This window comes from Aythya ferina (genome assembly GCF_964211825.1).
Source record: "Aythya ferina genome assembly, chromosome: 12".
NCBI lineage: Eukaryota > Metazoa > Chordata > Aves > Anseriformes > Anatidae > Aythya > Aythya ferina.
Window position 1 is genome coordinate 17,315,503 of NC_140308.1, and position 27,745 is coordinate 17,343,247.

General features: G+C 39.3%; 2 protein-coding genes across 9 annotated transcripts in view; one reads left to right on the forward strand and one right to left on the reverse strand.

Moving 5' to 3' along the window:
* CYLD (CYLD lysine 63 deubiquitinase) overlaps positions 1-12,479 on the reverse strand; it is a 25,944-nt gene extending 13,465 nt beyond the window's left edge. Inside the window, exons 1-10 of one of the 6 annotated variants that reach the window (XM_084533980.1) lie at positions 11,962-12,200; positions 10,177-10,351; positions 9,399-9,553; positions 8,237-8,892; positions 6,942-7,244; positions 5,991-6,096; positions 4,844-4,942; positions 4,037-4,153; positions 2,067-2,446; positions 308-473 (exon numbers count right to left, since the gene is read on the reverse strand). In XM_084533980.1, the coding sequence (XP_084390106.1) occupies positions 308-473; positions 2,067-2,446; positions 4,037-4,153; positions 4,844-4,942; positions 5,991-6,096; positions 6,942-7,244; positions 8,237-8,743 (1,678 nt within the window). In that variant the 5' untranslated portion in view covers positions 8,744-8,892; positions 9,399-9,553; positions 10,177-10,351; positions 11,962-12,200. Of the gene's footprint in view, positions 1-307; positions 474-2,066; positions 2,447-4,036; positions 4,154-4,843; positions 4,943-5,990; positions 6,097-6,941; positions 7,245-8,236; positions 8,893-9,398; positions 9,554-10,176; positions 10,575-11,610; positions 11,699-11,961; positions 12,201-12,383 lie in introns of those variants that run through there. The other 5 variants (XM_084533979.1, XM_084533984.1, XM_084533983.1 and 2 more) reach the window with 5 other exon arrangements.
* On the forward strand, positions 11,528-24,822 carry SNX20 (sorting nexin 20). Of its 3 annotated transcripts, XM_084533986.1 has the most exons (5): positions 13,136-13,154; positions 17,134-17,258; positions 19,319-19,497; positions 21,105-21,256; positions 23,817-24,822. In XM_084533986.1, exons 3-5 carry the CDS (start codon positions 19,332-19,334, stop codon positions 24,483-24,485), a joined length of 987 nt encoding a protein of 328 aa, XP_084390112.1. In that variant the 5' UTR covers positions 13,136-13,154; positions 17,134-17,258; positions 19,319-19,331; the 3' UTR covers positions 24,486-24,822. The 3 variants fall into 3 exon arrangements, with proteins under 3 accessions (XP_084390113.1, XP_084390112.1, XP_084390111.1); XM_084533987.1 differs by lacking the exons at positions 13,136-13,154; positions 17,134-17,258 and adding an exon at positions 11,528-11,786; XM_084533985.1 differs by lacking the exon at positions 13,136-13,154 and having other exon boundaries at positions 17,098-17,258.
* The last annotated feature ends 2,923 nt before the right edge of the window (positions 24,823-27,745 follow it).

Consider the following 27,745-nt stretch of genomic DNA (forward strand, 5'->3'; position numbering starts at 1 on the left):
TCATACTGCTGGGATTGCAGATATCTTTTTCAGCAAGACTACTTTACAATTTCTAAAGTAAAGAAAACATATAGCACAACAAGAAATCCTTAAGTTTTATGGCATTTCCTTAAATAAATGAAGATTGTCTTGTTTTAAGAGTAAGCAAGTCAGAGAACTTATGTTTTGTACAGATTCATGATTCTCCTTTAAGTAATACCTGTACAGATTTCCCAGTGTTCAGTACACAGTACATACTGCAGGAATAAACAAAACCAAAACCCATGTCAGTTCCCAGCTGATAATTTAATAAGCAGAAGCTTGGTACCTAGAGAGTTGCAGCGCTCAATCTGGTTGGAGACAGGCTGCAGTGATGCAAACCTAGAATCTGGCCTGCAGCTTTTGAGTTTCACAAAAAGAGCTTTCTTTGGAGCACAAGTGAAGTATCGAGTTCCTTTAAATGTTCCATCTGTACAACCTGCACATTCATCTTCCTGAAAATTAAAGTGAGAATTCACTGTTTTCTCATATTTCTACAATTCTGTAATGAGAAAATACATATCCATAAATCACCCTCCATTAGGTCCTCTGAAGCTTAATATACAATGTTCCCATGTTTTGGTATACAAACAACAGCTGAGGCGTTCTTAAACTGTATCTGTTGAGAAAATTAAAAGCTACGCTTTTTCTTCACACTTAACCTTTCACTCCGTCAAAATTAAAATAAAAATTCCATCAAGAAAACTTGAAGGACGTGGAAGATTGAGAATAAAACCTAGTCAACTTTAGAAATTCAGCTGAGCTAGCCACTTACCCTAGATTCCCTTAGTAGGTAGAACAGACACACATGGACTAGTGAGCATCTTTCAGTACTTAATTAAAATCACTAAGCACTGGGAAGCATGAATGCTTCCAGTGTGATTGTGGACTGCACAGGAAAACTACCTGCTTCAAAACACAGTGTGTATGTCAAGGAAAGACAACACAAGCTTTGTCTGAAGGATAAAAATCATCATCATTAGGTATCTCTGACAACATGATGAAGGTATATTACCTGCTTACCAACATCTGCTAGGTTCTAGTGCAGAAGCACACGGCAGACAGATCCACGACACCAGTTTAACACAAGCTATCCTAAGGTGCAGTCTAACCCCGTGGCTAACTAGAGCTTGAGCTCTGCCCAAAGAAGCGAAAAGCATCAGGATTTTTCCAGCAGCTGGAATGCCAGTCACAATCTCACCTACTCAGCTAAATGTTTTCCGTTTATGAAAAATTCAGATTTTTCTGAATAAACAAAAAGCAGTGTACAATTATAAAAAGTTATGCCAAAGTAAATAACTCCACGTCCCTAACAGTTTAGTGATGAGACTCAGTAGGTCAGGTTGTTGGTTGAACTTAATGACCTTGAAGGTCTATTCCAGCCTCGATGATTGATTCTGTGACTCTAATCACATACACGTTAATAACTGATAGCCATTTACCACCACAGCAGCAGCAACTAGAGAGTACCTGTCAGTACAGAACAGCAATTATGTTTGCAACAACTGTATGTTCATCAAGGGATGGTAGGAACATGAAGCACGTGGCTACCATAACAGAACATCACTACCATCAATTACCAAAATCGGTATTACAACTCTACTGATGGACACTGCCTGTTTGCTGGCGTGCATCATCTTCCCCTCTCTTAAGCCTAGGTGGTTTTAGGTAGATCTACATTTCAAAGAGCCGTTAAATAGCTGTTCCCCATCTTCCCCCCCATCTCAGTAAGGTGAGCGAAGGACACTCCCTTTAAAGCACATAAGCGACCTACAAAGCAAACTAGTCACCTACAGTCCTTTTAATTCAATTACCCTTAGTAACACAAAGCCATCTTAAAGCCTATTAACAGAATAAGGCCTAGGGCAGCCACAAAAGTCAGAGCCCATCTAAGACTCCAGCTATGTTACAAGATCACATAGCAACCTATTTAGATGAATTCATCCAGACTGACTACTTCTGCAAAGTATACAAAGACCAAATCTAAAAACCAAAACTAGTAACAGGTAATTAATATTAAAACAAACTACAGTTTATCAGATATTTACCAGTTCCAGTCCAGCTAATACTTCGTTCACCCCAGGGGGCTGGCCAATCCAGCGGATTACTCCATAGAAAGGAGGATTTTCTTTAACTTCAGCCAAGGAGCCTGCTTCAAGACCATGAGAGTTACCGATGGGGCCTGCTGTTGATGGACTCTCCTGGTTAGCTGTAGTATTTACATCACCAATGACAGACTGAACAGATAAAGACAGGGGACTGTGTCCAATAGTACCATTAGTACTTGATGCTTTTGTCAAGCTAAAGGGGAGGGAGTGGAATCTGTTTTCTGTAGACACGGAGTTTGTCAAAGGTGGCTGCAGTGGCGGTGAAGAATGCCCAAATCCAGAAGATGAATCAGTAAGTGATTTTGCAGGATCTTCAGCAACTGTTAAGAATCAAAAGCAAGACGTTAGCTCAGATTTTGCTTGGTTTGGTTAGAGGGGTGGAAAAAAAAAGAAGAGACTTCACTGTCAAACCATGCAACTACACTGGAGTTAATGAGTGTCCTGCATAGGAAGCATTAACAGCTGGGGATGTGCGGGAAGATGTTTGTCCCTTAGCAATGGAGACACAGAAGTGGCTGAGGAGACATCACCGTAGCCGTACCACTTTTACCACAACCAATGGAAACAAGTAGCACAAAGAGACATTAGCTAGGAATTATAGGAAGGCTTAGACTGATTCCTCCTGACATCAATCCCAGGTTAGAATTGGTGTTTGAACACAAGTTAACAGCCACAAGGATTATTCCTGTAGTGGATAAAACTAGGAGGAATTCATCGTACGGCCAAGGAAAGAACTGGGATTACAGCTTGTACACAGATGAGTAACTGCTTGGAGGCATTATTTGTAACTGGGTAAGTGTTTATTCCCCTGGCTGCATCACAACATACTTTGGTTCTAGCACAGGGAATCTATCAGCATCCATAGAGAATAAAGGATTTAAATAAGTCATGACTAACATAGTGCTTGATTAATGAGATCACAACCAGATGTAGTAACACAAATGTTTTGCATCTTCTGTCATCTCTCTATGTGGTCTCTTGGTCTCTACTACAAAATTGGTATTTACAGAGCAAAAGCCTCTTCACTTCTTCTACCCACACAGTTTTATTAATAGAAGTTAACATCCAAAAAAAAAGTAGAAAGAAATTAATCCTTTACTTCTACACTCTTTTTAGATAGGGTACTTACCTTATTTAAAACATCACGTATAACTAATTTTTAAACATATTTCCATGCTTAAAATCTGTTAGGCAACCAAGAACAATTTTAACATTTTTGTCATGTTTTCCGTAATACAGGGCCAACTACTGCTGTAAGAATCCACTATACATTAACATTATTAGTTTAGTATCTATGCCTTCAGCCAGCCACGCTTCAGGAAGAATTAGCCAAGAGAAGAAAAAATGCATTAAATCTGGATGCAAATCAAGATCCATTTATGCTCTGAATACACATACACAGACTTGGGAGAATTCAAACAGATTCACAAAAATAACTTAAAATACCCAAAATCTATATACACACACGCATGATTAGTCAAATTTTTCCTACTTCCATACTGATCAGTTAGCATGGCAGAATACTGCAGTTCCCTTAGATCTGTAACATTAAGAACAGAGGCAAAATAAAATTACTGTATGTACTTGGCTACTAGGAATATCTTCATGTCTTCCTTCCAAGCTGTGTGCCTCAGCTTTTATTTTACCTACGAGACATACACATTCCCACAGTGCTGCACATACATTTCCAAGATGTAACTTCCTACATGCAGAATAAAGAGGTCTTTCAATTAAGACCATATATTTTCATTGGGGTTCTGAGATACTTTAAGATATACCATATCTTCCTCTAAAGCAACATATTCCAACTGTTTTAAATTAAACTTACACTTGTTTTATTTAAAGTACATGCACTTTTTTTTTTTTAATAAAAAGATATGCCTACATGAAAGACTATTATCTCTCATTACCTTCATCAATATACCATGGGGGTTTTGGTTTTGTTTGAGGTTGAGAATCAACTGATGAGCCATTTAATGTGTAGAAGACTTCAGATCTGTTTCTACTTCCAGGTTCAGAGGTAGACCCTGGAAGAGAACGCATGCTGTACTGAAGAGATTCATCATCATTTACAGTTGGTTAGCTGTGCTCTCTTCTTATAGTAAGAATTTGTTACCATACTTTCAAGACAACAGAACTGCCTTTCCACAAAGGAGCAAACTCCTGCATCAAGGCTAACAGAGTTCTAAGCTTGCAATAAGGTAGTAGTTTATTCCATAACTAAATAATTTTCTGAGCTGAAATTCAACGTCAGGAACCCGAAAAGAAGACAAAAAATGCCCCACAGGTGCTAACTTTTCATTACTATGAACTACAGAAAGAAATAAACTAAAACTGAACTAAAGAAAGCAGTTTGAGATAGTTTACAGTAAGCATTTTTTTCCTTTGTTTTTAAAGAAAAACACTTTCAGAGAAGGAGAATGCAGCTCTGAACTGGACTAGCAGATAACGTACTTTTGAATTTCTGTTAAAGCTCAAACTGGCTTTTGTGAAAGCAATCTCAACTATTGCCTACATTTTAACAAAAACACTATTCAGAAAACAGTCTACCGTCTTTATTATGGAAAATAAGCACAAACATTCTGTGCTTTCATTACTTCAAAGAAGTTATTTGTATATAACTGCAATAATAAATGGCATCTTTTTCCCAAAAATATATCAATTCAAAATATTATTTAAAGAAAAAAAGAAAAAAAAAAAAGACTTCTCATACATACCTGTTGCCTTTGGCTTACTATGATTGAACAAGCTTTTGTCACCACCACCTCTTGAGGTATAGGCAAGCTTGGGAGGCCTCCTGTCCTGTGACACAGTCTCTAAGATGCAATATATGAACACGGTATTAGTTTTCCTTTTCTATACTTTCACTACATCACAGAAAAATTCAGCTTGAAACGTAAATGAAGCAAGGTCTGGCATCCTAAGTCTGAGTGGAGCAAAATCCTGTTTGGTAGGTAATAATTGTTTGTTTATATATTTTGCTTCTGTCACATCAACCATTACTTACTCTAAAGTCTACCTTTATTTCTTGAACATACCAGTCTGACTTCAGGTTCTTCAATGTGTATTTTATGCTTCCATTATGGATAACTAAAGCATGAAATCTCAACTTTTTCCCCTCCTCTACCAATAGAACTACACCAAATGCTCTTTTCTCAAAAGTAAATAAATAACTAAAGAGTCCATGTGAGCTCTCCAGAGAAAAGAGGGCCCAAAAACATGCATCTCAATTAAACAAAGCAGTACATGAACTTAAGAAAAGTTGGCTGGATTGAAGAGAGAGGGGAAACAGTTACAGACTACACGCCGTACAAGACTGTGCTCTCATTAGCATCTGATTTCAGATAGAGCACTAATAAATAACGTGACATTTTGCATTCTGCAAAAAGGAACTACATGAAACTGTAGTGGTTACAAGTTAACACCATTCAGTGAATTACTGTGAATAGTGAATATTTGCACACAGTCTTACTTTGATTTTTTCTGAGAATTTTCAAGTGTTTACTCATGGAATGCATAAATAATGCTGTCCAACCAAAGGAAGAACAGCTTTCTGACCAAGGTATTTTAATTCCTTGATTAAGTTGAAAAACATTCCAAGAATAAGGTTTCTGCTGTAGCCACTCATATACCTGCATATCCGATTCATGAATACTATACAATGACATGAATACTTCTTAATATTCAAATGGTTTCCTGTAACCAAGAGGGGGAGGTAACTGAAAAGAAGTATAACACAGAAGGTGAAACTATTTCAAGAGACGTCAGGATACAATAATTCTGCAGCATTGTTTGAATCGTGTTACTGTGTCTAAGTTAAGATGTTATCTAAGTCTGCTTTCTGGTTAAGAAAGCATGGCATACCTGGTATAACATCATTGATATGCAAAAGGAGTGTACTTTCAACACTTGCAAAACTGCATAGCTGTATTCCATTGTATCTTCCATCCCAGTTTCCAATAGGATTATCCTAGAAATAGAAAAGCATGTTACATGTACCCCAAGAAAAGACTCATATCATAAAGAATACACAAATGTCTTTAGGAACATGCTTAATGTTAAAAAGGAAAACAAAAGATTTGACAGCAACTATTTTTTCTGTACAAACTTTTGTTTAGACCTGAGACATTAAAGACAGACCCTTCTGTTTTTTGAAATATTTCCTACTTCAACAAGCATTCCTTCACTAAAATCCATTACTTATGCACAAGTTAAAGCAGTTTCAGTACCATTATCTAACAGCTACTATAATCAAGATTATGGAAGTACCTGATCTACAAAAACCCTTGAACTGCCAAAAAAGTTGGAAGTAGATCATTAAGAAATTCCAGTTTATAAAGTTTTATTCACCAACTTTATGTTTTCTTGAAACATCAACTTTTGTACTTAAAACTCAACATTTAAGATACATCACGAACTCAAACAAACCAAAGTTATATTAAAAAAAAAAAAGAAAAAAAAAGAAAAAAAATCTGGACTTTTTCTTTTAAAGGCAGAGCAAAGCCAGTCTCACAAGACAAACATTCAGCTCTTGTTACTTGAAGACTGACATCCACCACTGCAAGTAGCTCAGTGGAGGCTCCTCAGAGTAACCACAGTATATAGTCTCCTAAATCATTCGCATCAAATAGGATCTAATTTACCTAATGCCAAAACAATTATTACCAAGTGGCATTTTGGACACAAGTGTTTATTTCCCATTTTAGGTCAGCCTCCACTGAAGCACCTTGTGGATAATGCTGCTTCTTCTATATTGCAGGTCATTTACTAGCTAACACACATGCAGAAGTAATTAAAGTCAGATTATTTTCTTACCATGTCCACTCCAACAACGTATCCTAAACTTTCGTTTCCTGGTAAGACATCACAGAATATAACTGTCCCATACTCTATACTCTCTCCTATCTTCAGAGAAACCCTGGAGTTGATCTCCAGAGGAGGAAGTTCTACCTGCATTGCATCAACTGGAGCTGCATAGTCACTTTCCAGTTCATTGTCATCGTCTTCCACCAGCTCCAGTTTGTCCAAAGCAACAAAAACCCCACAATCCTCATCACATCTGAAAAGCTGCTTGCCTTGGTACTGTCCATCAGTAAAGCCCTGGCCACGACCTTCTTCCTAAGTGTCAGAGGGGAAAGAAGAGCAGAAAAAAAGAGTAGTGTATTTTGTGCAGAATCAGGCTACTACAAAAACAGCAATATAATCCACTGCCCTGGAGAAATCACAGTATGAATCAGTCTGATGAACTACCATTACACTGGGAAAAAAAGGCAGAATTTGTGGCAAATATGCATACTATCTTATGGGAATAAGTGTTAAGATGTCATTAAATTAGAGAGAAGCTGCAGGCAGAAGAATCTTTACTCAAAGAAGCGTATTTTCTTCAGGTGCAGATTTTGCTTCCATCATCAAATTTTTGCCAGATCAAGGTAAGACTACTTCACAGTAGACATGAACACCAACCATTCCAAAATTTCACTTAGATGCCAAATAAAGAGAGCTGATTTTAACACGTGCTCAGGCCCAGATATCCCCTGAGGTTCTTACCAGGAATTGCAAACAATGTGGAAAAAATTTAACAACTTTGAAAAATACACTTCTAGCACAAGAGTAGCACTCTCCTCAATCTGACTGACCCTTCAAAAGCTCATGCTAGACATTATACTTGCAGAAATACCTCATTGGGAGCACAAAACAGCAATATTCTCCACCTTAGCTAGTTGCCATTTAAATTTTGGTGCTCTACATGAACAGCATCTCTAAGTTTATGGGCTGTATCTTGGCAGCGCCAAGATACAAGAAAAACTAAACAAGGAAAACTAAAGCACTCAACAGAAATCTGAGTCAGATGTTTGCCATGATACAGATTCAAGCAATTCTTTCTACATTGGAAGAGTCACACAGCCCCTGTATCTTCACTGGATGTGCAGAATACAAGGCTAAAGTGATAAGGCACCATCACAGATACTCAATAATAATATTTATGAGAAGACTAAAGATTGCACAATTTAACAATGCTTCTAGATTTTGTTATGACTGCTTCTTTAAAAAAATATTTTCAACTCATCTTATAGAATATATATGATGCTTCCCCCCATCAAGAAACTTACCAGCAGCTCTACTCCAAAGTATATTCCTGTTAGAGACCTTTCTTGCAACAAGGGTCCTCTGAAGCGAACAACTCCAGGAAATTTATCATCTCCTGACCGAAGCTGTACTCTAACAGGTGAGCCAATATCTATTTGGATGCCTTTAGTTAACCTGGTTTTGCTTTTAAACAAGCTATATCTCTCCTCACAGTTAGTAATTGCCAAAAGCAACTCAGCTAGCTTTTCATTTATTTCGATAACATCCTTCTCATCCACAAACAGGATCGCATGAGGCTGTTCCAAAATCTTTAATCCGATCTGTAATTTCTTGCCTTTACAAGGAATATTTCTGGAGTGTCCCACAGAAGAACGGTCTTGAAAAAACTGCCCAATGCTACCTTTGGGCACTTTCAAGAGCTTTTGAGTCTGCTTGTCTATGACACTGCATTCTTGGAGAAGCAAGTAAAAGATGCGCTCTTCCCAATATGATGAACTTGCTTTTTCTTGACTCCATAAGCCTGAATTCATTGTGATTAAACTTCAGAGGCTGAGCAGAAGCTTTCAGGAAAAAGAAAATAAGATGTTGATATATAAATATACACACTGATCTTCACTACTGGGAGGTCCACGATTTAGTAGTATTCATTCTGTAAAGAACCAGATCCAGAGCGGAAGACCTAAGACAAATAAAAACAAAAAAAAAAGTAAATTTAAGTTGGGGAACTGCAGCTAGCCTGAAGAACAGAAAATCATTTAAATCTGTGACCACAACCACTCCTCCTACAGAGTAAAAATAGATCAGGAAAATCCAAGACAGTGAAAACAAGTCTCTAAACAGCCACAAGACTGCTGACCACACACACATTTCTGCTTGTTAATGCTGTGTATTTCCGTTCCTTCTCTGGTTCCCTGAAGCAATGGGCTATGGAAAAAGCTTACTGAAATGCAAGAAACACACAAGTGAAAGAAAAAGAAATTAGTTTCAGATGAACTGGAATAAATATCCTGCTCCAGCTCACAAGCAATATTTCACGGAAGCTTCCTGCTGTAAAGACCTTTTTTCGTGCTTAGTGACTACCTATTTCTGACAATGTACTACAGCTGTCATCTCATGTAACATTTTGATTTAGTGAAGCAGAAAATTGTGTGAATGTAACAGATGAACAGAAAATGGAAAATTTACCAGTTTGTTATAGCCATTTCTTTACATAATAGAAATGGGCAGTTCAGTAAGCAACAAACACCATCTGAAAACCACGTTGTGTCAGCACTGCAGCGTTAGATCCTCAAGAAAAATCTGGAGGCTTTCCTTTTTATCATTTCAGAAAGGTAATTCACCTCAAGAAAGCGAGAAAAATATCAGTTAATAAAGTCCCCTGGAAGCCAATGCCTTAGTTAAATATCATCCTAGGCACTGTAGCTCACAATCAATAAACAAAAAATATCGAATACTTCACTGCTCAGGGCAGCAGATACATATGTGTACGTTTGTTACTTGCTATATACATCTATATATACGTTCACAGTTAAGAGCATATTGGATATGTGAAAGAAAATCTGCAATATCATAACAGGATTTGTTCTTCCAGTGGAGAGCAAAAAGGATGCCATACAAATTAAGAATACATTCTCACACAAATTCCCCTGCTGCTAATCTGTGATGTCACAGCTATCTTGCATGCAGTTAAAGGAGAAGCTCAGTGACTACTTATGTTCTTAACTTCAGTCAATAATATAACAAATGCTTTGTCCTTGCACCTCTTCTTGCTACCCACTTCCTCCATACCTTTACTCCAATAGCATTCAAGTACCACAAAATCTATTGCCACTTCCCTACTCAGCTTGATCCCAGCTTTAGAGGCTATCAGGAAGCAACCTAGTAGCACTGGAATTGTTTGCAATCTTTTTCAAAAGAAGCGTGCTTAAAACTGTTTCACCTGAAGAAAAATAACAGCACCCACCTACTTTTAAGTTTAAGCAAAGTAGCATCTTCCAGTCACTAGGAGCTCCCACATTTCTATGCTGACTTGTCAGCCCTCCTAGAAAGGCTCCTGTGCCACACAGCCATTCCACCTCTCAGCACAGTATATTTCATCGTCAATGGCAGTATCACACTGACACCACTACTGCAGCAGCCTGTAGAAATTGTGTTGTTTTTTAAAAAGTGTTTCCATTTTCAAAGCAATTCACAACTGATGGACAGCACCCCACTGAAATAAAGCCTAGTAATGAAACAGACTCTCAATTTGTTTTCAAGTTTCAAAAATATTTTTCTTCAGCTTTTATTTGATACACTCAAACATCAACAAAGAATAAAGCCCATTTAACATAAACGTCCAACATCAAACTGAAACAGTACTATTATAGTACTGTAACAGTACTATAACATAGTGCTATTAGTACTGTTAATAGTAATAGTACTATATTACTATTTTATATATTGCTATATATATAATAATTATATATATTACTATAATACTGTAGTAATACATATATTACTATAATAATATTATATACACTCTATATAGTAGTGTATAATAATATTATACACTACTCTAGTACTATATACATAGTACTGTAATAGTACTATAGGACTATTATAGTACTGTTCCCTTATAGTACTATAAGGGAACTCATTAAGAATACAACAGGATCTGTTTGTTGTTTTTTTTTTCCCCCCTATAGGAAACACACCCAAATGACCATGAGTTTTTGTAAGTCTACTCAGATATCAAAACCAAGTTCTATCCAAGTTCTGCCAAGTTGCCACCTCCCTTTACTTCCACCAGACACAGAGGATACTATACATACGGTCCTATTCTTTATAGCTCCGCTTTATGCTCTGAGCTTTCAAAGGCTGATGCACTGAACTCTCCTTTTTACCAGCCATTCCACACAGAACTGACACCCAAAACACTGCAAACAAGCGTCTCTGACGTTACAGGGATCACGGTCCCTTCCATTTCACTTTTAGAAACAATTTTAATATGAATAAGTACATATGAGACAACACATTAACAAAGGTCTGTTGAAGAGCTTAAAAAAAGAAATGAAGAATACATCAAGTAAAGCTTCGTTTGCAGCTACCCAAAAAAAAAGTTAATTCTACTCAGGTCCACTGCTGCAGTGTTACATAACCTTAACATGTTTAGGACTAGAGAATTCAGTGGGAAAACATGTTACCAGCTGCGATTGGATTACATAACGCTAACTTTACACTTCATGTGGTCAGTCTTCCAAAGTCCCATCATCCCCAGAGACTGTATGAAGCTACTAAATCAAGTACCAGGAAGTTTTCCATTACGACAAGGTTCATTATCACTCTACAAAACACCTTCACAAACTTACTCACCACCTTCCCACGCCAAAGAAAATACACAGTTCTAAGAAGTTACCGCTTATAGAAGAAGGCGATAGATCAGCACTTAGCAGCAGAGCACAGCTCGCTGGAACGGATGTTAACTTCCAGCCATACACCAGAAGCTGGTACACAAAGCACTTCACGGTACCTGTTCCGGCTGTTTCCAAGGGAGCTGATTACGCTGCACACTCGCTGAACCCCAGCACCCAGGTCAGTACCCGGTCAGCCCAGCCCCCGCCACCAGCCCCGGGCAATCCACTCAGACCCGGCCCAGCAACAAGCAGGGCCCAGGGCGCTCGGCGCACCCCAGACGGTGCCTGCCCAGCGGCAGGGCTGTGTGCGGGCTGGCCGCTCACGCGCTGCCACCGCCTCCTGCCCGCGTTACCTCCCCGCTCCGAAGGCTTTGGGAAGCCGCAGATCCGGCAGCCGTGACCGCAGCAACGCGCGCTCTGCGGGGAAGCGGCGCCGGGGGCAGGCCGCGCCAGGCTGCCCAACTTCGGGGCTCCCCTCACTTCCCTTCTCGCCCAGCCCTGCCGCCAGCGGGGCGCCTCAGCGCGCAGCCGGTGCCGCTCCCACACGCGAGCCCCCGGCGGGCGGCCCCCAGCAGCACCGCCCAGGCCCTGCCGCCGCCGCGCTGCCCGCTCGCCTCCCGAAACGACGCCGCAGAAGCTCCCCGCGGCCCCCCCGGGCGCCCAGGCCCCGCTTTGAGCGCTGCGGGCCGCGGCCCCGCCACCCCGACACCGCCCGGCGGGCCCCGAACCCGCGACCTCCGGCCCCGACCCCCGGCCTGAGAGCGCCGCCGCTCACCTGCCCCGGCCCCGCCTCACGGCCCCGCGCCCCCATCCCGGCCGCCGCCGCCGCTGCTCTCGGCCGGTGAAACGCAGCCTGCTGCTCCCCGCCGGGCCCGCCCCCACCTGTCCTCGCAGCCAATCAGAGAGCGCGGTAGTCAGCGCTTCGGGGTGCTATTGGCCGAGAGCGCCGCCAGCTGACGGGGCGCTGCGGGGCTTTCCAGCCCATCCAGGTTGTGTGAGCGGCAGAGGGGCGGGGCGGGTGGGGAGGTCGGGAAGAGGCGGTTGGCGGAGCGTTCCCCACGGAGGGCGTCGATTGGCCGCCGAGAGGACGAGGGCGGGAGGGAGGAGTGATTGGGTGACGCAGCGCGCCGCTGCCCGCCCATTGGCTGCGCGGGCGGGCCGGGGCCGGGCGGGCGGAGGGACACGGCGTGGCCGGGCCTGCGGGATGCGGCTGGGGGGCGGGGGGGGTGTCAGACACCACAGGGCGGTGTGGGGCTGGCTGAGGAAACCCCTCCAGTGTCAATGCGTTATGGAGCGAGAGCTCCCGCTAATCATTTATTTAGACACGTAACAGTAGAATTCCCCTTTAAAGTAATACTTAATTTGCAAAGAATAAGTGGTGGTGGAAAAATACTAAGATTTACGCGTTATTTTCCTTCACTGTGCAGAAGGACAGTCAGTAAAACCGAGCTATGCTCTGATAATCCTCAGGGTGGCCATCTCTACACACCGGCTGCATTTTCCTCCATTTGTTGAGCCACCTTTTATACTACTACAAAATGCATCAGTACGTCTGCTCTAAGTCCTGTTATCCCAAATTTTGTGATATTTACATTTTGGGTATAAATAAATTACATGAGGAACATGACTATAAGTATTAACTATACTATAATCACATACAATAAGAAAAGCTGACAGACATTATAAGAATAAAATATCAAAATATTAGATAGGAATAACTATATATGGTATGCCTAGTAACTCAACAACAAATATTTAAAAATATTTCTCTAGTCCAAGTAATTATGTACTTAACTCTCTTACTTCAGCAGGGAAAATGACCAACATACACCATTTAGAAAATCTGTCCTGCAGACAGAAGAGCACTTGTGAAATGTAACCCGTGTTAATATCCTATTGACCCATTGGGCTTGCAGTACAGCTCTGTCTCTCTGACAGACTGCAGATGAAAGACAGACTATGACTGTTATTTACTCTAAAGCTCCTTTGCACTCCTTTAGAAGTAATAAAGGAGTTGTAAAGTGGTAACAGGGCTTTGGCAGTGTAAAATGGGCCTGTTGCATTTCTTTCATGTTAAAAACCCTGTCTGTAACACCAGCACAAGATACTTGCCATTAAATGGCAAGGTAGTTGGTGTTTTTTTTTGTTTTTGTTTTTGTTTTTTTTTTTAAACTGCACTCTTGATAAAAGAAACATGTTTTGTAATTTATAAGTATGGTAAACAAATTCCACTTTCAAAAGACATAGTATCATACAATTAAACATTATATGAATAACATGGAACAGTAGTTTGTGCTATGCCAGGATGCTGTTCATTTATCACAGTACCCCAAAAGTGCAGAATATTCGTACAGAACAGCTAAGTATTTCTCCTACTTCAAACATGGAAACAGACGTTACTTATGCTGTTGCGTTTGAAAAAAAAAAATAAAAAAATGAAAAGTTATTGTAGAAGCATCAAAGATAACATTACAGCACTCTTTCAAAATATTAGTTGTGTGGTAAAAGAGGTCTTGGGTAAATATATTAGGTATTTCTGCCTCCCCTTGTTTTGTTTTGTTTCATTACCAACAGTTCTAATTAATGATTTGGTAAAATAAATAAGGATTAGTTACATAGGTTGGAGCCTGAGAGCGAAAAGCCATACGGGCCCTAGGAGGGAGCCTGAAGCTGTATTTCATAGGGCTGAAGCTGAAGAGGATTTTGTAACAGAAAGACTACAGCCACATTCTCTTACTTGAATAGGAGCTTGCTATGCCCATTACAGCAGGACAAACCTGGCAGTAAACTGCAGCTTGGGCATAACTTTGGTTTATCACATCATTTCCCAAGCTGATACCAGCTTTGTGTTCTGTGATTGAATGTTTTTTCTGTCTGGGTTTGTGTAGTCTACCACATTGGGAAAACGTTAACTGCCCAAATCAAGGCAGGATGTTTTACACTGCTGTAGACATCCCTTCTGGTTCTTAAACCATCAAAAGCATGAATGCTGGTCTTGGGATACAGGCATCCTTAATGTGGCACCACAAGACTTGCTCATCTGGTGGCTAATTAGCAAGTTTTAGACATAAGCTTCCAGGGAACTCTTTGTAAAATGGGACCTTCCATCTTAGATATGTATGGAGGACATAACTTGTATGACAACCACTTTTATGCACTGCAGTGTTACAATTTTAACCTTGCCTAGCTCCTGTGTTACTGCAGAGCATTCTTTTTCCGTATCCCTCGGTAAACGTGTCTTAATGTTGTGCTCTTTATGTATGCCAGACAAAGTCAGTGCCTGCACAGAATACAAACTCTGAGTAAGCCACTGCATGAAAACCCCTTTTCCATCACTGAATGTGACAGAATACGCTTTTTCATAAACGTTTACCATCATTTTATGAATAGTTAAATAAACTGATGGTGTAAGTGCACTTTCCAATCTCAGAACAGTATGCTGCCATTGTGAAAAATCCCCTTTTCTGCTGCTTAACCCTTTACTCGGTATTTGACTGCTGGAAGTGAAACTAAAAATATGAAGAGATATTCGTTGTACATTCTGCTAGAAACACCACTGTATGTTGTAGGGTTTTTTTTGTTTGTTTTTAACGTGCTAATCAAGTGGAAATAAGAAAAGTAAAATACTGCCAGACTAACAACAGTTGGTCCAGGTAAAGGCCTGGGGCTGTCTGGACAAAACCTGAGCAGATGGGAGCAGGATGGGGAGGAGCAGCCAGGGAGGCCTGCAATGGCTATCACAGCTCCTGAGCATGAGGCCAGCAGTAGCCCTGGGGATGTTCCCTTGCCACCAGTTCAGGATCTGCCTGTACCTGCCACAGCTGGCTCTTCTGAGGTAGACAGAATTCCCACAGAACACCCTCGATTTGTAAACTGTTCCGTATCAGTCAGCCATGTTCATAACAGATTTCACTTTTTTTTTTTTTTTTTTTAATCATCCAGGTTAATTTGACTAGAAGGTGCTTATTCTGAAATAATTGAACACAGAGGTCATTCTTCATGTACTGAAAAATACACTTTCCGCTTTTCCTTCAGCTTTATCAAGAGCAGGACAATAGCACTAAGCATCACAAAATAATACATTGCTTTTTGGCAACACATAAATTAGCGGATTCAGAATTCAAAGCTCAAATACATCTGTGAACTGTCAGCAGGGGTGAAATGCACTGAAATCCCCCTTGGTTTTTGTTCACAATTGTAACCAAACCCATAAATCTAACTTTAAAGGAATAAGACTTGAGCCAGAAGCCCATGCCTTGTCTACACTTGAAAGAGTTGGCTGGTACAGCTACACCTTAGAGCTGTATTGGCAAGCACAGATTTCTTTTCTGGTGTAACTTAAATCACTTTCCGCATGGAACATGCTAAATGGGCTAAAGGACTCTGCCAATATAACGGCATCTATGCTAGGGGTCTTGCCAGTATGGCTGTAGCTGCATGGGAGTGATTTTTCATCGTTCTGACAGCTATTTTGGCAAAACTTCTACATTTAGACAGAGTCCAAGTTAAAGTTGGCATTGTTCTACGTTGAGAATAAAGCAGAAGAGAGGCATTGGCAGTTTATGGCCCTGGTTTTATATTATTTGAAATTGTTGTTCTAAAGGAATGTGTGGGGCAGGATCCATGTGGTCCTTTGGATGTTTGCCTCCCACATTAGTGCTGCATTAAAATGTCCTGTTTTTTTTCAGTGAGTGAGCTTTGGCAACCGGGAAAATTACATTACTAAAAAAGAGTGTCCATACTATTTACCCCAGAAATAGCTATCCTGGTGTTTTAAAGCAAATTTCCAAAGAGAAGTGAACTACAAAAGGAAGCATCTGGGCCAATGGACATGTGGATTAATGCATCATTCTTCTTCACTTTGTCCTCAGCTCAACAAAGAATTTAAGTACAGGATTAATTTTAGGCACACACATAAGTCCATTTCAAGTTTAGTCGTCATGTCAAATATGATAATGCTCCTTTCTGAACTTCAATTAAGCAGATATTTGAAATTAATCGTATGCTTAAGCACTGTGCAGAATCAGGATTTCTGTCAGAAGGGCAATTTTACATAGAACGAGGCTATTAATTGTGGTACCATCTGCATTTTCTTTCCTGAATTGGATGCTGTTTGTATTTTAAAGATGTCCTACAGGGCATATTTTTCCACATAAGTGCATTTACATATACATGTTTTTTTTCTTCGGTGTTTTTTTTTTTTTTTTTTTTTTGGGGGGGGGGGGAGGGAGGGTGGGAGAATGGTCAGAAATCCACGTGGACAAGTTTTCATTGATTTTGTAATTGCATTTACTGTTGAGCTCTTTCCCACTTTGTGTTTGCGTGTGTAATACTGACATTTGGGTTTGCAAAAGTGCCCTTGTGGCTGGAGCTGCATCACTGCATCTTGTCTGCAGACAGCAGCCAGGCTGTTCGAAGCAGATAGGAAATTACATGTGTAATCAGTCAGCACCGAAGCAGTAAGCCAATTGGATGAGGAAGTCTGATTTAATCAAGACTTCTTCCTTCCTTTTTGTAAAACACAGAATGTGCCTGCTAGAAGCACACACAGACATATTTTTTCTGCATTTTGAAAATGCAAAGCAGGCCGCTCATGACTTCGTACAGACTACCCACGCACCACAACTAAAATCTCCTTGGCAGTTCCCAGGTGAGTTTTCTGTGCACTTTGGCTTCTGCCGATACTTTTAACTCAGTCTGAGTGACATTTACTCTGATACAGAGCAGGAGTACCTGGCCAAAGTAAAATTGTGTCATTTATTGCAGGTTTCCTTATGTTGTTCTGGACTTTTTTTATATGCAAAAATAAATAGTCTCTTAGTTAAAGTTTAACTTTCCCAACAAAAAGTCACTGTAAAGTGTTATGAAGCATGGATAATTTTCAATGCATATACGTGAAGACTTGTATATTACACCATTCACTTCTGCATCACTCTATATGCAAGTATGTTGTATTGCTCAGATAAATCATGTTTTAAAGTGATATTTATATATGCATACACACAGATATTTATGTATATAAAGTTTGTAGATATATAAAGATATATTTATTGAATATAAATGCAATTTTGCTTATTAGGTTATGCCAACTCACAACTAAGAAAAACGTCCTTATTTAAATTTGGCCATTTTCAGATGCCTCATTTAATCTGGTATTTTGAGATTACATTCAAAAAAATATTTGAAAGTTTACAGTCTTGGGATAAACTGTCACAAATATCTAAAGGGATAAGCAGATAGAAATAATCAGCCACTCTTACTGTTCAAAAACGACATCTTGGAAAGTAATAGAAGAACAGTGAAAACTTCTACCCCTTGGTCCAAAGTTCAAAACTAAGGGCTTCTATGATGCTCTTCATAATGAGGATGATGATATGTATGTTCTTGTTTATCCAAGCCAGGCAGAGGAAAGGCTGCTTAGAGGAAAGCATTTCCATTATTTCCAGTGAGGAAAGTAATTGCTTTTCTTTTTACAGCCCTGTAGTTTGCCAGAAATCAATAGCTCTGCTGAAGGAGTTTCCTCACCTCTGTAACTGGCATTGCATAACTGTGTGGTAGACAAGCGGTGACAAAATGATATGTAGTAACACCTCTGTCCTAAACCCCCTCATTACTTAATAACCTCTCCTTGGGCATTATTTCTACATTTCGAGCAGGGAGAGTTGCACTTTTTTAGAGTAGATTTTCATGTTATTTGATTTTCACCCATTGCATAAACTGTAAGCAACACTTCTCATGGTAACTAACTGAACACAGCACCCTGGCAAAGTGGTTAGGATGTTCTTAAAACTTTCTAAAGTGCTGGTAGAATACAATGACATTAGAAGTATTTTTTTATTTTTTTTTTTTCATAAAATGTACATCTTAAGGAGACATTTATGTGGCAGAATAGCCAATCCAGTCTATGGAGTAGTAGATTGATTTAAGCATTTTATAAGCACATGGCAAAATATCAGTCCTAGCAGAACAGACTTACAAATCTACTAGAAGCGCAGTGTATGGACTAAAAGAAGTAAAGGAAGACTGCTTGTGCATAATAATTAGAAACCTCGGTTTGCCTTCCACCTAGCCATTGTCAAACTCAGTTGTTATTCTCTCACAGTACAGTGACAAGTCTCTCTGGAGAGAACTTGAAACTGTGAAATAAAACAAAAATATTATGCTGTTTCAGATAGCGCCTTGTTTTGCCTTATAGGCCAACACAGTAATTAAGAACAGATGGTAAGTTCTGGAGTCTTGAGAATGGTCATCTCCAGCAGTATAAGAGAGCCAGGCTGCTAGTTATACTGATAATCTCCAAGATTTGAGTCCACGTGAACTAGTACTTGTGAGGTGTGGGGCAAAAAAATATATATAATAAATCAGATTTCAGGAGAAAAAATCAGCTCTCACTGAAGTTTATGGCAAAATCCTCATAGGTAACTAAGGAGCTATGTACCTAATCCTATTTAACATAACTTACTGTGATTTTCATGTTTGATTTTACTCTGCCAAAAAATGTCCAAGTACTTTCAGTGGTAATATTAATAAGAATAGTTCTTCAGTGGTAACTATGTATATATTTCAATTTATTACTTTAGTTTTCATAAAACTACTGTGCCCTCACACATGTTCACAGAAAGCGATGAGGAAGCCAACGAAAAAGATAACCAGACTAGATCCTCTAAAGGCATGCTACTAAGAAATGTCCTATTTTTTGTAATCTTTCAGCGACAGCTTTGCAATGGAAGAAGACACACACTGCACAGCAGAAAGGGGGCTGTTGGAAGCTGTGAGCAGGATTACTATGTTTTCTACGACTGCTTCTCTTGATGAAGAACAAAATCAACCTAAAGCTGAAATTTCTTGTCAAGTGAACAAAGAAAACCCAAAAAAAGATGACCTCCAAGGTTGATGCTATCCTTTCATTTTATTTCTTATGTAGTTATTGACCGCTTATATAAAAACTTCACTTTATTTACTACAATAGTCCAAATTTTCATTGCCTACTCCACTGAAAATAACCCTTGATTGAACTTGTAATAATACCGTAGCAATAGCAAAACAGATGCACTTCTTGATACACACACATACAGTTTTCCTTCTAAATCTCTTGTACCTGAAATTTATTCCAGAATAAATTTACACACCCAAGACCGAAACAATGCTCATCAGTTGGCCTGTCTTGGGAGCACTCTTTCTGTACATCACAAAATCTGAATTTCTTGGCAGTGTCATTAAGGACACCAAGAACTTGATTGAAACTAATCTCAAGCAGTACTTTCTCACATGCCCAATGAAGAAGCAGCATTGGACTTCTACTATCCCTAAGATTACTGTCACACTATTTAATAAAATGTTAAATATAATTCATAATATATGCAATTTCATCAAGATTTTCAGCCTACAAAGCTATCATAAACAGCACCTCTCTCTCAAGAAATAACGTTTTACAGAGATTGAGCCAATCACTGCAGGCCTTGATATTTAGAACTGTATGACCAAATGATTAACAACATGTAAAAGTGGGGCTACTGATGGAGTACTACAGTGCATTTACATTCCTGTTTCTGCATCAAGCAGTTATCCTCCCATTCACTTGTGGTCATTCACTTCCATTGTCTGCATGTTGCAGGCTGACTTCAGCTGAGTGTGTTGACAGAGACATTACTGAGAGGAAACTGAGACTGCTGTGCCCACTACTCCATTTCTTTTATCCACTTTGTTAGGCTGTATGCCACTTGATGAAAACTGTTGTCGCTATATTTCAAAGGCAGAGAAATCACACTTCTGAAAAGCTTCATCAAATTCCCCTGTAAGCGAACCAGCCAAGCTTCATTTTTACATATGCATATACGGTGGGGATTTTGTGTCTGTGTATGTGACTATGCGTGGAGGAAGGAAGGGAGTTGCACATACAAATATCACTGTGGCATCACTTCAGCTACAAAAGAAAAGAGGATGTGACAATTCCTCCCTCAGCTAAGCTGGTTATCTGAGTTTCTTCTTTAAGGTTAGGGCATTCATGTTTCTCAGCTTTCACCTGTTACTGTACAGTCCTGATATTTGAATATGGTCAGTATTTCAATATACGTCTGAATTTGCATCTGCATTGTATTATATCATCCTCTTAGCAAGGAAGAAGGCTGGAGAAGCATCTGATTCAAAACAGTGAGTCAGAGGGTTTTAGGCCTACTGGGCCTCAGCTGGGATGCTGAGGCCTACCTCCTGCCCGCATGGCACCTGAGGCTACATCCTAGACATACAATACTTCTTGTCAATATTTTTCCATAATAAGTTAAATTTATATTCTGCAGCCAATGTAGTGTCTTTCAAATTTCAGAGCACAACAGCTTTCCTTAGAGAACCTGAAGCAGTCTTTATTAGCAGTGGAATCATTCTTTAGGTTTTGCTGTTATGGCAACAGAAATTCTAAGCTCTGCTTTCACAATAAACATGTAGAAGTCTTTTCAAATGCAAAGGTTATAATCTGAAATATTTTATATATTGGTTTTAGATTCTAATGCATCCCTAAGTCCCAACTCTTCAATGACCACTAAGGAGCTTCAGGAATACTGGAGGAATGAAAAAAGCCAGTGCATACAGGTCAAACTCCTTTTTGAAATCCCATCAACCAGAATTGTAGAGCACCACTTATCTAAATATGTGGTAAGTGAAAAAATTAATATGTAAGAAGATCATTAATTTTTATTCACTCTACAGGGGTCTGCACAGCACACAGCATGAAGACCTCACTGATGGCCAGGTTCTGCAAGCTGTGATCATACTGAGTAGAGCCTGTTCTCACTGTTCATAAGGGCATAGCTGGTGGTATCTGCCCCTAAAAAAAAAAAAAAAAAAAAAAACTCTGACAATCAGTTCATAAAACCTGCAGCAGTGGGAAAGCAATATCAAGTCAATTAGTAGCTTGAGTATCCAGAGGCTTGTCAACATTAAAGAAATTCACACAAGTACAAAAATATCAATGCAGTTACACTGGCACTGAGCTAGAATGCTGTAACAGCTGCATGGTATTTATATAACCTCCACATCAGAAATTTATGTTAGCACAAGTGCAAAATTCTTTGATGTAGACAAAATTTAAGACATCCTCCAGCTAGATCTCTTCTGGGATTGTTTCCCTTCCCTACCTAGAGCTCCATTAGATGGAATATTTCTGTCATATTTTTAAGGTGAAGCATAAGTATGAGGGACAGGAACAGGAGAATGGGTTGGATTTTCATACCTTTTCTCACAGCACTGAGACTTAGGGTTTTTTTATTATTATTATTTCTGATTTTGCTCTTGGACTTCTGGAGGACTGATCTAGAGCAAGTCTTCTTCAGTGCTTGTCAGTGAAATTCAGATAGGGTTGTTTTCCTCATTTGCAACAATCTCTGAGATCTGCAGATGAAAAATGCTAACAGTCATACTGGTGACACTGATCCTGGGTGATGCAGCTCAGTAGAGTTTAAAGCAGGTTCTAGAGATTGTCCAAATATTTTGTTGCACATTATACACACCTATTTTGATGCTCCTGTCTTACACACCCTCAAGAGTATCCAAGTTATTGAATAATTAAAGAATATTTTAGTACAGCTGTATGAGGACAAGGTTATCAGGTTGGCGTACGTGCAAGTAGTTAAACCTAGTTGTTAAGTCACAAGCCTAGGCAAAATAATTTACATTACAACAAAATTGAGCCAATTTGAATGACAGTTTAATTAAATGGTATTTCTTCTCTTTCTCATGCACACTACACTCACACAAAAAGTACATGTAAATTATTCACTTAGCTGCCCTTTATAAAATGATAACTTATGATTGCTTTGGATATGCATCAAGAGTATATACACTTTTCAGCAGGGATCACGGCAAAATATAGCAAAACGTCACAGTGCTTAGAAATGAAAAGAGATCAGAGGAGTCAGATCAAATTTAGAAACCTTTCAAGAAATGCCTGTAAAGATCATTTATGAAGATTAATACAGAGAATTTCTCTGTAAGGAAAATCAAGGAAGAGGATCAGAATGACACTAGTGCTAGTACTAGTTTTCACCCTTCTATACCAGCACAGAAAACAATTGGTGTGTGTAAAACTGCTCCAGCTCTTGTATAATTCAGTGGGAAGTTGAATGTGAACATCCAAAAGCCAGCAAGGTCAACAGTCCATGCCCTTAGCTGGTGCACAATGACACAGCAAAGCAGTGGAGCTCCACTGGTTTATGCATATTAGGTATTTGGCCCTTCTTCAACATTATGGTGCTTGGATCAGGCCCAAAGGAGACTGTATCTGTACAACACAACTCTCAATTTTATTTTGCAGCTATTTTGCTAATATCACATTTATTATAGTCATTTTCTTTTCGAGGCCAGAAAAGAGCTGAGGAAGATGGACTTTTGAGAACTGTTAATGTGGGACAGCATTGCTGTTAATGAAGGATTTTGGCTAACAAACACAGATTTTTGTAGAAATGTCACCTTTTTGCAGTATATTTATATATGCCAAGAAAGTTCGAACAGGATTTGAACAGGACAATGATTTAAAGGGCAAATGAGACTTTGGATTTGCTCCATCTTATTTTTGCATACACCAAATGTTACTGCCAAATATTCCCTCTTCTTTCACAGCATTAATAATGCCCCCAAATCCTAGAAATGTCTGATACAAACATAATTTCTGTGTATTACCACCAATGGAAAATACATTAAGTTCAATATTAAGTCTGGGATATCCATTCAGTTCACTGATGATGATTGATTGCAGCAGCCATGGCTATTAGAAGCAAGCATAGCTACAGAAATGCTCTGTAAGGCTCTGTAAGTGATTTTACGTGCTTCAGTCTGCTAGTTCACCATTGTCAGCACTTTGCAGGATGGGATCCATTAGTACTTTGTTTATCTACAACTCATTTACATGCAAAGGCTAAGCATGGTGCCAAAGTCCAAAACAGCTGGAGGGGGGAATTATTACTTTAATGGCTACAGATCTCAAAGATCAGCCCTACACTGAGCATACTCTGTAATCCTAGCCAGTGATTAATTTAGAAACTGCACAACAATCCCAAAGAATATACAGGATTATATGCATGAAAGTGGTGAAGGAAGGTTTCAGCTGTTGGAATATACAATCACAATCTTCTCAAAGCAGTAACAGACCCAAAACGTGGCTGCACTGGGGCTAGGATGGTCCTTCTCATTTTTGTTTTTCTTTTTTTGTTGTGTTTAGATGTATAAAATCATAATTTTGCAGACAGGAAGCTTTGACAGCAACAAGTCTGTAATTGAACGGCGTTATTCAGATTTTGAGAAACTGCACAGAAATCTTCTGGAGGACTTTAGTGAAGAATTGGAAGATGTGACCTTTCCCAAAAAAGCCCTAACAGGGAACTTCACAGAAGAAATAATCAATGAGAGAAAACTAGCCTTTAAGGACTACCTGAGGCGTCTTTATTCTATGAAATATATCCGAAGATCAAAAAAATTTATTGACTTTTTAACAAAGCCAGAGCTTCAGGAAGCATACGGCTGCCTGCGAGGTGGCCACTACACCAAAGCTTTGGAAATCCTTTTAGAAGTCATTGGTCTGCAGGAGAGGCTGACGAGAGGCAACCCTGTCTCAATTGTCCCTACTCTCTGTGCTATTGTGGTGTGCTACAAGGACCTGGACAACCCAGCAAGTGCCTTTGAATATGGAGAAAAAGCTCTATCACGCCTTCGGGTACATAACAGTCACAAGTATTATATTCCCCTGTTAGAAGCAATGATAACTTTGGCATATGAACTTGGAAAGGATTTTCTGTCTTTGCAAGAGAAACTGGAAGAATGGAAGGCAAAAAAAGATCCTGTACGAGTTTTTTCCCTGAAAGAACTTGCAGTTCGGGAGTATGTACAATGAATACAAGAAATAATTTAATTAAATAGCAAAGCTGCCTGCTCCTTTTCCTGAACACAGTAACTTGAAAGAGTAATAACTGGAAATTACCTGTTAGGGTAACATAACTTTAAACTAGTAGAACAAATATATATATGTCAACATTAGCATATGTTTGAAAATGTTATATTTACTCTACAGATTTGAGAAGCACCTAAGCTTAAGACTTCTGGAAAGAAATTTGTAACTAAAAGTAATTTTTAATTTGCTTATTTTGACAATATTTTGAACATAGCCCACTTTGTATGCATGCATAGCTAGAATAGGAAAATACAATGAATAAAGCACTTAAGAATCTGCAGAATCAGAGGCATTGCTTGCTCTTGGGGAAATTACTTCCTTTCAAGAAGAAAAATATGTAAAGGACACATTTTCAGACACCAAATGTTGATTTTTACTCTTCCAGCTGAAGCCCAGTCAAACAACATTTTTCAATTTCTGAGAATGCTGAGGTTGGTCCTGTTCCTACTGAAGTCACGTTCTTTTGGGGGAGGAACTGGGGGAAGGTTTGCAATCAACTTTGGTAGGAGTGAAAAAAAAAAAATACAAGTGATGGTCATGCCATCAGAGGTGAGAGAATATGCTTCGTTTCCCTTTTGTAGCTGACACAGTTTTATGACTTGCATTGAAGGCATATTCTTGTCTGAGGCAATTTTTAAGAATAGCTCTGATCTGAGTAAAAAATTCATTCCAAATGCCATGCATAGATAGTGGAAAGGAACCACTGAAGGGTGCTGCTGAGGAGAACATCTGGCTAATATAATGATAGCATTTAATTCTGATTATCAAGCTGTGGGACACATGATTAATGAGCAATCTATCCTAAGCACATGCTTCTCTGTTGTCTTTCAGAGGTTTATGTAAATTGGACTTTGCCTTAGTTTTACAGCCTGGTACACCATACAGCTATCATTTTGGTGGCTCTGCAATATCACATCTAATTCTTTGATGGACCCAATCCACATATATGAATACTACACTTACCTTGGCCCTAACACTCTTGTGAAAGCTTCCTAACAAATGGAAAAGCCTGTGTTTACCTGCTTCTGTCATTCTCAAAACTTTTCCCATATGCTGGTAATAATCTGGTAAATTAATTGTTAGAAATATTGTAATTAACAGGTCATGCTAGCATGGGTCATTATTTTCTGCAGAATGTAGTCCGCTGAGTATTTCAAGGCCTGTGCTCCAGCTAGAAATACTACATGCACCACAGCTGCATCGTTTAATACAGCTATTCCTAATTCATAAGTTGCCTCCCAGACATATAAAAGAATCAGCTGTTTGAAAATGCATTCAACCTGAAAAACATTACTGTGCATTGTTACAAGGTGAACGGCTTGGAAAAAATACAGAATCATAGAAGGGTCTAGAGTGGAAAGTTAATATTTTAAGTAGGTATTAACAGCTAGGCATTAAACTCAAAATATGTGGATTATAATATTTGACATATAATTTTTTTTTTCTAGTTATATTAAAAGTAAGAGAATTAAGAGTAATTAAGAGACTTAAGGACTAATCTTCCCACAACATACCATATTGCAGGACAGTCAAAATGGACCAACACTTTCTTCTAGGATCATGTCTCAATCATTGACAAAGCAGTGACAAAAGAAGCATGCCTGCAGCCTGCACCATGCTCAGGCAGCTTGGAGTTAAGGCAGAAAGGAAGCATGGCCATGATGCTGCTCCACTTCCACAGTAGTTTGTGGTGAAAGACCAGAACAATAGGGAAACAATTTTCCCCCTTTTGTTCCCTCCCCTCATTGTGTGCAACATCCCAGGCACAGCTGCCTTGGATTCTCCTCAGGTTCCTGTGAGACTGTGTGAATAGCTAATTGTGTACACAGACCCTTGTCCTACAGTTGACTACAAGATTAGTGGGTCCATAAGTATATGCTGGCTAGCAAAGACAAGTACCAGGAAAGCAGCACATCAGAGAGATCTTCCTTAACCTTTACTTGTGGTGATGCTGCAACTTTCCATCTCTGAAGGATTAAGTGATCCAAAGCTCACCAATTTTTGTTGGCATGGCAGTGCACATTAAGAATATGAGGTGGTGCAATTTGGCAAAGAGAAAATTGTACACCATCTAAAAGGCACTAAAATAAACTTTGCCAAAAAAATACCATTTTGATGGTAGAAGCCAAATTCCTTCTGAGAATGCTTTTCCATATAATATATTAGCAGAGTTATATCAGCAAGATGCTCCTAGAACAAGTCACTTTGTCCCTATCCACCTAAAGACAGATGCTATTCTCCTCTTTGTATTGTAGGGATAATGAACAAAAAATACAGGAATGGTGCAAAGAAAGAGCAATGTGCCTGTTGTATAATTTCCCCATACTGAACTTTTTTGATGCAGAGCCTTTTTGGTGCATCTGGGGCAACCCCTTAGCCACAGTCAGCTTTTTATCATTCCTCAGCATCCACCTTCAGAGCAACCCAAGAAGAACACACCTTGCTTAAAGGCCTGATTGCAATTTCATCTGCACTGAGACTTCCTCAAAAAGGAAACTTAGTATGGCGATGGCAGCGAACAGGAACCCAATGGGCCTGGATTCCCCAGACTTCGTTTGAACTTTGCTCAAGTAACTTAACCTCTATTTCCTCATTCAGTACTTCCCCGCTAATGTTTCCTCAACCAGGTTTTCAGTGGTCACTGAATAAAGAAGCTGTGAAACTTGACCAAATAAGTTAAGACTAATGTTTAACTTAGAAACATGCATTAAGATGGAGGCAGTTTTGATTTATACAAGACATTTCATTTCTTGAATATATTCTTGGAACAGAAGAGAACTTAAGAGGCAGTAAATTGTCAAACCTGGATGATTATTGTTGATTGCATAGTTTCTTACTAATGCTGTCTTATTTTAGAATCAGACATTACTTTCCTTATACATTAGAGAAGGTACAAAAGCGTCTATTTACCACAGTGAGGAGATTCTGCCTCATCAGGTCCACAAGGAATCGGCCAGTTCTGATTTCAGAGCTACGTACACTCAGAAACTGGTCAGACGTGCTGAAAGAATTTGGTTTTCATTTACTCACATTTCAAAAAGTCAATTTCTCCTTTTTTTTTTTTGGTTGTTTTGTTTTCACTTAAGTAATGGTAATGGCACTTCTGCTCCCATACTGACCCTTCTATCTTCTACTTGGAATGACAGCCTGAAAGGAACAGGTTCCCTCTGCATGTACATGTGACAGTCTTCCACAATTAAAAA